This window comes from Tupaia chinensis, unplaced genomic scaffold (assembly GCF_000334495.1).
Source record: "Tupaia chinensis unplaced genomic scaffold, TupChi_1.0 Scaffold143986_1, whole genome shotgun sequence".
Taxonomy (NCBI): Eukaryota; Metazoa; Chordata; class Mammalia; order Scandentia; family Tupaiidae; genus Tupaia; species Tupaia belangeri.
In genome coordinates, this window is record NW_006203837.1 from 216,133 (window position 1) to 228,371 (window position 12,239).

At 34.9% G+C, this 12,239-nt stretch overlaps 1 protein-coding gene across 1 annotated transcript; it reads right to left on the reverse strand.

The window, feature by feature from the left end:
- Positions 1–9,264: 9,264 nt before the first annotated feature.
- On the reverse strand, positions 9,265–10,218 carry LOC102486714 (olfactory receptor 4L1). The gene has a single exon (XM_006165679.2). It carries the CDS (start codon positions 10,204–10,206, stop codon positions 9,265–9,267), a length of 942 nt encoding a protein of 313 aa, XP_006165741.1. The 5' UTR covers positions 10,207–10,218.
- Between the last annotated feature and the right edge of the window lie 2,021 nt (positions 10,219–12,239).

Consider the following 12,239-nt stretch of genomic DNA (forward strand, 5'->3'; position numbering starts at 1 on the left):
GTTCAAATTTTCTCTCTTGAAGTGGTTAAAGGAGAGAGGTAAATCATTAAACTCTGCTAACCTAATCTTAAAAAGAATGCAAAGAAGGAGTATGCTATAGTGCTTGAGTGCTATAGTGTTTGGGGTTAGATCCTTGTCTTCTTTGAACCCAGGTTATTCACAATGATATTTTCTAAGATTCATTTAAGTTTTAATACTTTTTTGTATGGAAAAAGCAACAAATAGTGTGTTTCTGACTTTGGGAAGCTAAATGAAAAGGGAAAATATATGTGTATGTATACATGTACACATACTTACATCTCAAGGGATTAGGTCAGTGTATCATCTATATAAAACCATTAGTTCACTGCCTCTCCTGTTTAGCTGATGTCTGCTCTTTTCTCCAAGTCTTATCTCAGCTTGTTGCTCATTTCCAGGGCAATTTTTTTGGTCTATCAGAGGCTAAACTAAGACATAAAGTAATTTATTAAGGAATAAAATAAGACATATGCAATATTTTTTGTACATTTTAATTTGGATCACATTCTTAAATGTTAAAAATACAGTGTCTCTAGCTGATGTAAATGACATTTAATTAAATGCACTTTTTCAATTTATGGTTACTATTACTAAGAAAAACATTTTGTAAGTGACCAAAACTCTAACCGTTATGACTGAAACTATCATTCAGAGTATCAGAATTTTTTGTAGAAAATATAGCATTTGAAAATGGAAATTTTTGATAGTTCTCATTTACAGATTCAGTCTTCATTCTTTCATTGTACTCACACTTTTATAGTAAGACAATCAGGTTATCTTATCTGTAGTCTCTGGACTATCTGTGCTTCTTTGAAGTATGCAAATAGGCTCATTTGCATGAGTTTATTACATGAACCTGACAAAGTTAGAGTCTGAGCTAAGACTATTTCTCTAACATTCTTACAGTTTAAGGAGTATTGAAGTATTTGTCCATTTTTAGGCTGTTGTTACAGGGAAATTTATATTTCTCATACATTATATAATTCTTCACAAGTGAAATAATTGCATTAATATTTTATGAGTAGTAACATGCTATGATTTTGCTAGCCATGGTTTACGTATTTTATCCCTGAAGTCTTATTTTTTATTCCTCTCATAAAGAACTGTGTTTGAAGGCTAAAAGAATTTAATCAGTATATTTGAACAATTTAACACATCTAAATCCCTTTCATTTAAGAATGACATACTTGGCCTGGATTACTGAATTATTATCTAATTCCCAACACATATTTTCATAGTTGCTTTCCTATTTTAACAGAACCATATTCATTTCACTTTAATTTCCCCTTTTGATTTCTCCTTTCAGTTCTGATTTTGGCATTTAAATTTTATCACTGATGGGCATATTTAATATTGTAAATGCAAATAGTGTTTTATATATAGTATACAGGTAGAGTCACACATGTATATATGAGAATTATGTAACCTACCAGTTTGCAGTTGGACTTTGGATATAACACAATTATGAAGTTCCTGATGCTCAGTCAATCATCCAGTGATTTCTAAATTTCTGCTCTGTATTTCAAAAGAGAACATATAAATGTATCCCTTGATAGGAGTCATAAAGGAGAAATCTCATTTGGTTGTTATTAGATTTCTTAGAGACTGGCAGTAAAAAAGCAATAGGGGGGAGAACAGTGGTTGGCATAATGGGTATGTCGCTGAGAGGAGAATGGAGGAGAAGAGATTGTGGTGTGGCCATACCACCTGGGGGGGGTGATATCTCGCTTTCTGTGTCTCTGTCTCTGTCTTCCTTTCTGGCGAGTGCATGCTCCCTATAGCAAAAATCTCTCAAAAAAAAAAAGGAATAGGGATTGTTAAAATCGACCTTGTGACATTACAAGAAATGAGACATTGTTGTTAACCTACCAAATTGGTAACACATTTCAAATATGGAATCCATGGACAACGAAAAACAACTGTATTTGTAAGGCTTAATTTCTCACCTTTTCACTTTTACCTTTTTCTATTTGTGTATTAAATATTGATATCATTCAGTTTTTTAAAAAATTGAACAATACCAGTTTTCAAATTATTTTTCACTTTTAAAATTTACATTTAATCACTATGTGTCTTTACAGTGTACTTTTTTTTCTGAAGTAATAGTTCCATAAGCACTAAGTCATTACAGTGTATGAACTCAACCTGGAGATCTCCTAATATAGCCTGTCTTAGAATTAGGCAATGTCTGAAAAGTGTTGGAAAACTGGGAATTTTCAATAGGTAATTCTAATGAGAATTCTGTCTGTTGGGAGAATGATGCTTTAGGGCTATGCGGTGTTGGTCTGTCTGTTAGCATGGATGATAGTTTGACTATGACAGACTTATATCCACCAGGGAGAGTGGAGAAGGTGTTATAGTTGGTGCCTTCTTTTTTCTCTTGTCCCAACTGGCTATGAGACCCTTTAATTTTTGATTCTTGGTTGTGAAATAATGAGATTAAACTTAATGAAGAGGTATATATTTCTATAAATGATAAATGTGACCATTATTATGAGATGGTACAAAAGCAGTTATCATGGTGCCTTGCAGTGAGGGGAGAGGGATATATAGACAGTCTTATGGAAATCCAGAGAGGGCAGCAGAAGGGATATGAGGCAGCAGAGAATGGACTTTACAGAAAAAGACATATGTAGATTTGGAATAGAGGTAGGATTGTGTAAGTATAAGTCAAGTCACTTCTCTGATGCTCCAAGCAATCATTATTTTATTCACTTGCTCACTAATTAGTTACCTACGCCATAAAGCAAACAACCAGTGAGTGCTTACTATATGTTAGGCACTAGGTCATAGATAAAGGATACAAACACAGAAGCACATTAATAGCCCTCAAAAAATGTATAATCTAGTGATAATAAAAATAGTCCACATGAAGCTTCCAATATACCAGATGCAAGGTTAAATGTTTAATAGAAATTCTCTACTTTTTCCTCATATGGAGCATATATTATTATACTTATTAATATAATAATCTCTTATATTATTATTATGACTAGTCATCAACTTTGAATTATCATTACTTTTGTAGCTATTTGAGGCCCCCATATTTTGACACCCTTGAAGAGTTTTGTCTAGTAAGCTAGAGTGCAAGAGATTCTTGTTATCTGCCATATGACAATTTTTTCCTTCATTTGAACAAATGTAAATTAAAACAATTGTTATAGTGGTGAGAGTAGGGTATCACAAGAAAACCACCTGGAATAACAAATATAATCTATTTTATTCACATAAGTGGTTTGTGTAGCTTTAATAGCATGGACAGAGTTACTAGAAGCATATAATTACAGGCTGATTTTTTTTTTCTGTGTAAAAGTAAGGATTTTTTGTTTGTTTGTTTATTTCCGGAAGTATTTTCAAGGATAATTGGAAAGTCTAATAGTCTTCATCTTTTATAAACAGGATTTGTTAAATGAGGAAATAGGAATAAATATTCTGATCCTTCTAATGTGCTATGCACTGGCTCAGGCAAAAGACCACTGGAGAGGAGCATGGTAAGTGTCCCAACTTTGATGAATTCATGATGAAAGAAATGGATTCAGAAGAGTCTCAGCAATAATGGCTAACTAAATATGCACTACATTGCGCTAAATTTCTAACCTATATTATCCTAGTTAACCCTTATAGCAATCCTATTTTTTAAAATTCTTATTATGTTTTTAAACATTCAATCACTATATCATAATTTGGCTTGTAAAGAGAATTTACCCAACATGAAATACACTTCATACCAGTCCAGTTGAGAATACTGTACACATTATCATCAATAGGTAATAAACCTTTTCTGTGTCCCACAAAATGTCTTATACAGGCTGAATTTTTAAAGTACATACTTACATTTGACTATTGAACATGTGAAATGAGGCTAATATGAGTGAACAATGGAATTTTAAGTTTTATTTCTTAAAAATCATTAAAATTAACATTTAAATGGCCATACATGATAATAATTACTGTATTGGTCAGTGGAGATGCACAACAAGAAAAATACAGAAAACCTATTCTATAAGTTGAAGACTAAATAGTTAATAGATGGGAACAAGAGGCTCAAAACTCACTGGTAATAAAAAGCAAATGAAGTAATACATCATTACTATATATGGAAAAAATAAAATTTGGAAAATCAAGTAAAGCTGAATTATATAGAATGACAGGAAATCTTGCTCTGCAGTTGGAGGGACACTGGTAATGTCATTCCAAAAACAAGTAATAGGATTTCTCTGGGTAAATGACTTACAAACCAGTTATTTTCTCTCTTGGGTATTTATGTGAGGACAGATTTCTGATTATTCAACTTAGATTAAGATGTTTTCCAAGGAGTTTGTTAGAATTATGTGTACAACTACTCTTGCTATATAACAGCCCACCTTAGTGCCTTAGTGTGTAGTGATGGTGGGCAGGTCTTTACATCCTGACCCTGGTATAATATTTCCAGATAAACAGCAAGGCCTTATTATCTACATTTGGGTTAAGTTCAGACATTCTTTTCTACTAATTTCAAGTCTCTTTTAGACAAAGACTTGCATATTTAGCCAATTGTTAACTTAATCATTTCTAAACCCACCGATTACCTGCAAGCCTCCTCTTCCATATGTCTTACCATTTGGGACCAGGCTGATGAATGGACTCCTTGTGCTTATTCACAGCTTTGTCTCTCACTCTCAGAAGTGAATACAAAAAAAAAAATGCTACATCCGAGCACCCTGGAAGACACTTTTCTGTTTCTCTAGGTCTGATTACTTAAAATCATACTTAGAACCATGCTACCTCTTTCCCACTATACAAGATGGCAGATGATAAAGCTGCAAAGCAGGATACTAAGGAGAAGTAACCTGAAGCCAAGAAGGCTGATGCCAGTGGCAAGGTTAAAAAGGGTGACCCCAAGACTAAAAAGCCCAAGAAGGGGAAGCCCCATTGCAGCCGAAACCCTGTCCTAGTCCGGGGCATCGGCAGATACTCCTGGTCTGCCATGTATTCCAGGAAGGCCATGGACAAGAGGAAATACTCGGTCACTAAATCCAGGATCGAAAAGAAAAAAAAAGGAGAAGGTTCTTGCGACTGTCACAAAACGGGTTGGTGGAGTCAAGAATGGTGGTACCCGGGTGGTTAAACTTTTAGCGCAAAATGCCTAGGTATTATCCTACTGAAGATGTGCCTCGAAAGCTGTTGAGCCACGGCAAAAAACCCCTTCAGTCAGCGTGTGAGAAAGCTGTGAGCTAGTATCACTCCTGGGACCATTCTGATCATCCTCACTGGACGCCACAGAGGCAAGAGAGTGGTTTTCCTGAAGCAGCTGAGCAGTTGCTTGCTACTTGTAACTGGACTGCTGGTTCTCAATTGAGTTCCACTACGTAGAACACACCAGAAATTTGTCATTGCCAAATCCATGAAAATTGATATTAGCAAAGTAAAAATCCCAAAGCACCTCACCGATGCTTACTTCAAGAAAAAGAAACTGTAGAAGCCCAGACACCAGGAAGGTGAGATCTTTGACAGAGAAGGAGAAATACGAGATTTCAGAGCAGCGCAAGATTGATCAGAAAGCTGTGGATTCGCAAATTTTACCAAAAATCAAAGCTGTTCCTCTGCTCCAGGGCTACCTGCGATCCGTGTTTGCCCTTACAAATGGAGTTTATCCTCACAAATTGGTGTTCTAGATTTTTTTTGCCAAGAACCTAATTAAATAACTGATCATATAGAAAAAAAAAGAATAAACCATGCTATTTATCATGTCTACAGAGTTTGATTATTTCCATTGTCATATGCTAGAGAAATTTTTACAAGGCCTTTTCATAAAGATATTAGGCAGCGGAGAGACCATGGGCATTGAGAAATGAGTATTAAGAAATTGCTATGGGGTACCAGCAAATTGTGTAATGGTTACATAGTTGGACTCCCATGTAGTCAGACTCCCATGAAGTTGACCTCAGCTCAAGTCCTGAACCTTAAAACTCTTGCTGGGTGCATGTCCAAAATCCTGAGAGGAGAATGGAGGAGAAGCAATGGCAGTGTGGCCATCCCCCCCTGGGGGTGACATCTCACTTTCTGTCTCTGTCTTGCCAGTAAGTGCAAGTGTCCTATAGCAAAAATTTCATTCTCTAAAAAAAAAAAAAAAAAAAAAAAAAGAAAGAAAAAGAAATTGCTTACTATAATTAGAGACTAGAAGCAGTTTAGCTGTTCACTACTGGAGAATAGAGAGGTGAGAGGTAAACTGAGTTTGAGTTGAACTATGGAATATAGCAAAACTTTGAAGCAATAAAATTTCTCTCTATAAGGCAATATGAATTGTATTCAGAGAAAGCAAAGAGAATGACATTTTTGTAAATTAATTGTCTTGAGTCATAGAACAATGTGGCATTATTCAAGTAAAGAGAGTAAAACTATTTAGAGTGAGTGACTAGGTGAAGATAATTAGAATGAATAATTATTTAGGAAGGAAAAATGAAAATATTTATTCTCTAATGTACTATAAACCTATTACTCAAAGCCTGGTCTAATCACTCATTGCTCAAAAGCCAAAGTCAAGACAACCAGTTTCATTTTCAAGGAAAAATGTTTATTATCAGAAAGATCTCTTTCTAGGAGGTTGGCAGAGCCCAAGACTTTCCAAAAATCATCCCTCCAAACAACAGGGACTTCTGAGAATTTAGGGGCAGGCAGGAATGTAGGTACGTGAGTAGCGAATCTGGGAGAATCAGGTGTTTCTAATTGATTAAGCCAAGGTTGGGAAGTCTTGGATAGGCAGAAACAAGATTTTATTTCCTTCTGGCTTCTGAAAGAGTCTTTTAAACAAACACTTAAGTCTATGGGGTTCTTTTAAAACTTAAGTACATATTTACTTGTGACTCTGCTTGGAGAAGAGTCATGTGATTATGTAATTAACTCTGAGTGTACATTTATTTATAAAACTAGGAGACTTCAAAAAGTTTGTGAAGGGACCAGCAGTTAGCGTGATGGCTATGTCGCTGGACTCCCACGTAGTCGACTACTGTTCGCATCCCAGACCTGGTGGCTTGAAACTCACGCCGGGCGCATGTGCGTGTGTGCCCAGGATCCCAAGAGGAGAATGGAGGAGAGGGGTTGTGGCGTGGCCATCCCCCCTGGAAGTGTTTTCTTGCTTTCTGTCTCTTTGTCTTTCTCTGTCTGTCTGGTGAGCACATGCGCCCTATAGCAAAAAACCTCTCAAAAAAAAATGTAGAATGAATTTATCTGCAGCCATTAAAATGAATGAACTAGAGTGGCACATATCTAAGCAGATAAATATCTACCCATAAAACTGGGCAAGAAATAAATTTTAGGATAATATTTATATAAATTCCACTTATATAAAATTTTAAAAACACACAACATGATACGTGATTTGTGCAACACGTCCATACATAATAAAATCATTTTTTAAATATACAAAGAAATAATGCTTATGGAGCTGACTATAGTGATTTTGTTTACCAAAATAAAGTAATTGGAGGGCTGAAATTGCTCTTTATCATAACAAGCTATTTCTTGGTAAAAAAGAATGTGCAAACGTTAGAAATTTAATATAGTTATGTGTTATATCAGCATCCACATTTAAACCTATAATGAAAGAAATGTATTGGAAATATATACAAATATGTTCAATGATTCACAAGGGACCCAGTACCACTTTCTGTAATGCATTCTTTAAAAAATAAACCTTTCGTCTAAAATTTACTATGTACCTTTGATTAGAAATGCATCTTTAAGTCATTCTTGACCTCTACTCTCCATAGCATATATGTTGAGTAGGAAGTGGTAAAGGAAAACTTTCAGAATCCTATTATGTGGGCACTAAGTGTTTGGATAAGAGAACATTCCAAATTGGACATCAAAGAGGTTATAGAATATCTATTTATTCTAATATCCATGGTCCATAAATCTAAATTTATAATTTAGTATATTTTATGACTTTCTTTATGCAATGTAACTAGCTTGAATGATTTCTATTTTGTTGCAGTGCGAGTACCTGAAATATATAGAGGCTTCTTCATTTATTTATTATTCCAGGGAATTAACATAATATACTCCTTTTCACTAAATATGAGAACAAATATGAATACTTACATGAATGAAACAATAAGGTAAAATGTGATGTGTATAATTAGCCAGGCAAAATTTATGTTTTCTTAAAAAAGAAACAAATGCATACTTCTTGTCAGTAGATAACAGGTCCTGAATGTATCTATCCACTCATAAAAAATAGCCTGAATGCCTTGGTAAAAGATAATATTCTTCTCACATATTAGGAACCACACAAATCTAAATGTATGTGTCTGGATATAGTAGAGGACACACAAGTTTGTTTACATTTAATCATCTAGAGAATTTAGCTGAAAGTTCTCTTATTAAAAGATACATATATGAACAGGCAGGTGGTATGTTGATTAAGGTGCTGGACTCCCACATGGTAGACTGAGACTCGAGTCTTGGACTTGTCAGCTTGAAAATCATGTTGGGTACATTTTGAGTGTGCCTCAAATCTCAAGAGGCAAATGGCGGAGAAGGGATTGCAACATGACCATGACCCCAGGGGGTGATATCTCACTCTCCCTCTGTCTGTCTGTCTCTTTCTGGCAAATACGCATGCCCTTTGGCAGAAACCTAAAAAAGAAAGTACACACATAAATTAACATTTGTTTCTCTTTTATTTAAGGGAAGTTAGTTTCTGAGTTTATAAGTATATTTAATGAGTCAGTTTTTCTAGTAAATTTTTTATTATATTTCTAAAACAATTTATTAACCCAAATCTGAATTGGGTTAAAATGAAAATAAGTACTCTTTCTTTCTTTTTTTTTTAGAAGTATTTTCTTGAGGGCATATATGCTTGCTGGAGAGACACACTAAAAGGGAAAGTGAGAAATTACACCCCTGTGTGGGGGGGTGGCCATGTCACAATCCCTTCTCCTCCATTCTCCTTCATGATCTTAGGCATGCACAAATGCGTACGAAGCTTCATTTTCAAGCCACTGTGTCCAGGATCCGAACCATGGTGGGAATCATGTGAGAATCCAATAATATAACCACTGTATCATCTGCTGGTCCCCCCAAATAAATATTCTTTTGATAATACCAAAAATGCCATAAAATTTGAGATGGAACAGTCTATTTGATAATTTCAATGTACAGCATGATTACTTTAAAAAATCAATAAACAGAACAAATTAATACCAACTTATACTGAAATATAATTTATATGGGTTTTACACCAGTACCATTTGCTGTGATTGGTGTCTAGAAGGTCTGCCTGGAGCTGACGTGCTGAGTCCTCAATCTACTCATGGCTGCTCTCATTTCCTGATTCCTCAGAGTGTAAATAATGGGGTTCAATAAGGGTGTAATCACTGAATAAAACACAGAAAGAAATTTATCCACGGAAAATCTACTGAATGGCCATACATAAATGAAGATACAAGGTCCAAAGAACAGAGTGACCACGGTTATGTGAGCAGACAGTGTAGACAGAGCCTTGGAGAGTCCGTCAGAGGATCGACGTCGCACAGTCACCAGAATGACAATGTAGGAAATGAGCAAGAGTATGAAGCAGATGAAAGACAACAGTCCACTGTCGGCAATTACCAGCAACTGCAGAACATAGGTCTCAGTACAGGCGAGCTTTAGAACGAGGGGCAGGTCACAAAATATATTGTCCACTATGTTGGGGCCACAGAAGGGCAAGGTGATAGTGAAAACCATCTGGCTCATGGTATGCACAAAACCGACAGTCCACGACAGTAGCACAGAGCCCAGGAGTACTCGGCGGTTCATGATGGCTGTGTAGTGAAGAGGTTTACAGATGGCAACGTACCGGTCAACAGCCATGACTATGAGAAGAGTCATCTCACTGCCCCCAAAGAAGTGGAGAAAGAACATCTGAGCCATACATCCCCCTAAGGAAATAGTTTTACTTTCCCTGAGGAAATCTGTGACCATCTTAGGGGTTGTGATTGTGGAAATAGACATATCAAGAAAGGAGAGATTTCCAAGAAGGAAATACATTGGGGTGGAGTGGAGGCGAGAGTCAAAGGTTACGGTGACCACAATGAGGAGGTTTCCTGCCATGATTGCTGCATAGGCCAACAGAAATATGAAAAAAAATAACAGTTCAAGTTCCCAAATGTTTGTAAGTCCTAACAAAACAAATTCAGATATCATTGAACTATTTCTCATATTCATCTAGTAGTTTTCAGAAATTCTTCCAAATGAAGATAGCTTGGAAAAGTGACAACTTAACCAGGGATAGTTTTGAAGATATGGATATATAAAAGTGAGTATTTGATTCCTATAGAAAGAAAGAAGATAAACATTTATGAAAAATAAACTTTGAGTGATTACACAAGCAACATTAAAATTACTGCATTTTTTTCAGAAAGATAAAGATAAAAAATAAGAAATATATTATAAAATACTGTACATATATATATATGTCTTAGATCGTGTGTTCATGTGCATTTGTTTTTTTCAGTCATGAAGTCCTGACTTCATAACCTGTGAATTCAAGGTGGTTAATGTGTAGGAGGAGTCAAATTGACTAAATGAGTTAGTTCAAGTAGGTTAGAACATATTTTTTTGTGCCTTCTTTTCATTTTTTCCTTGTCCCTAATATGAAGCATTCAGATATAAATTATACACCGAATCAATAAATCTCTGTAGGGTGCTGTCGTCAATAAGCTATACTAAATTCTCACCCTTCTTTTCATATTCAAGAATAAACCAATAATTTCATATATTCCTGAAGCTTTAAACTGCCTATGGATTGTCATATTTTTTTTACCCTCATTCACAGATAATAATAAACTTCTTAGAAACTTTCTGGATTGGGACCAGCAGGTGGTGTGGTGGTTATGGCGCTGGACACTCCCATATGGCCAACCATGGTTCAAGTCCTGGACCTGGTGGCTTGCTTTCTCACTTTCTCTCTTTCTCTGTCTCTCTCTGATCAAATTAAATGAATGAATAAATAATGTTAAATAAATAATTCTTTTAAAAAAAAGAAACTTTCTGGATAATAGCATAAATATTTGTCTTTTAAATATATAGGGTCCAGCTTTTTGTTCTCAGGTTTCTTCTACCTTATTTCATTCTTTTCTTTTTCTCCTCCTCATTTTCCTCTTTCTTGTTCTTCTTTTTGACTATTACAGGTAACACACAGCAGACCGAGGCACAGACACACTCAAACACACACAGACACGAATATATAGAGTTTTTACTTGTTCTGAAGACCAGGAATAAAGGTGGAAAATCTGCTCTGAATTCTCTCTTTTGCTAAATAATTCATCATATGCCTTGAAGATATAATCGAACTCCAATATCTGAATTAAAAAAAAACCTGAATAACCAAGATTTGAATTCTAGTCCTGGTCTCAATATTTACAAGGGAAATATACTCCTAATTCTTTTAAACATTGATTTATTTTTCTTTAGAAATAAAATATTACATGCTCTTTAAACTCCAATGAGTAAGATAGGAAATTTTAAAGGCTTACATTTATGAAATATATTTCTATATTTATTTTGTACATATAGCTGCCATGTTTCCATGTATGTGCATTATCAAAATTCTGCTCTTTCAAAGTATCTAGTGATTATAAAGATACTCAAACCAATAAGGAACATGGAAACATTTTCCTAAGGAAGATTTGGAAAGAAGACATAGTATTGATTAAGACATTTTTCTCTATTTAATATAATTGTCATAATTGTCTCCATAATAATTTGTTGTCAGCATCATTGTTATCTGCATTCATATAATAATTGAGTCCCCATGCCTATGTATTATAGTTAGTTATGATACTATTTTTAAACTATACAGTCCTCATTCTCTACATGCTAACAGGAGAAAGTCTGGAGGAGACACTTAGTAGCTTTTATAGCTTAATATGTAAAACTAGAGAATCAAGACCAGAATATCTTATTTTTTATGCTTTAAAATTTTATAAGACTATTCACTTTATAAACATATTATACAATTTTTATAAGCATTTATATGTTATAAACATATGAAATTACATTTAGTTAAGTCTACTTGTAGATAGATTCAAATGTGTTATAATAGATAAAATCACTATGATAATCTGTATATACAACCAAATATTAAAAAGATTCAGGGCCAGGTGGTGGTAAGGTGGTCAAGGTGCTGGACTTCCAGGTGTTGGCTGACTGTGGTTTGAGTCCTGGACATAGAGACTTGCTTTCTCATTTTCCCTCTC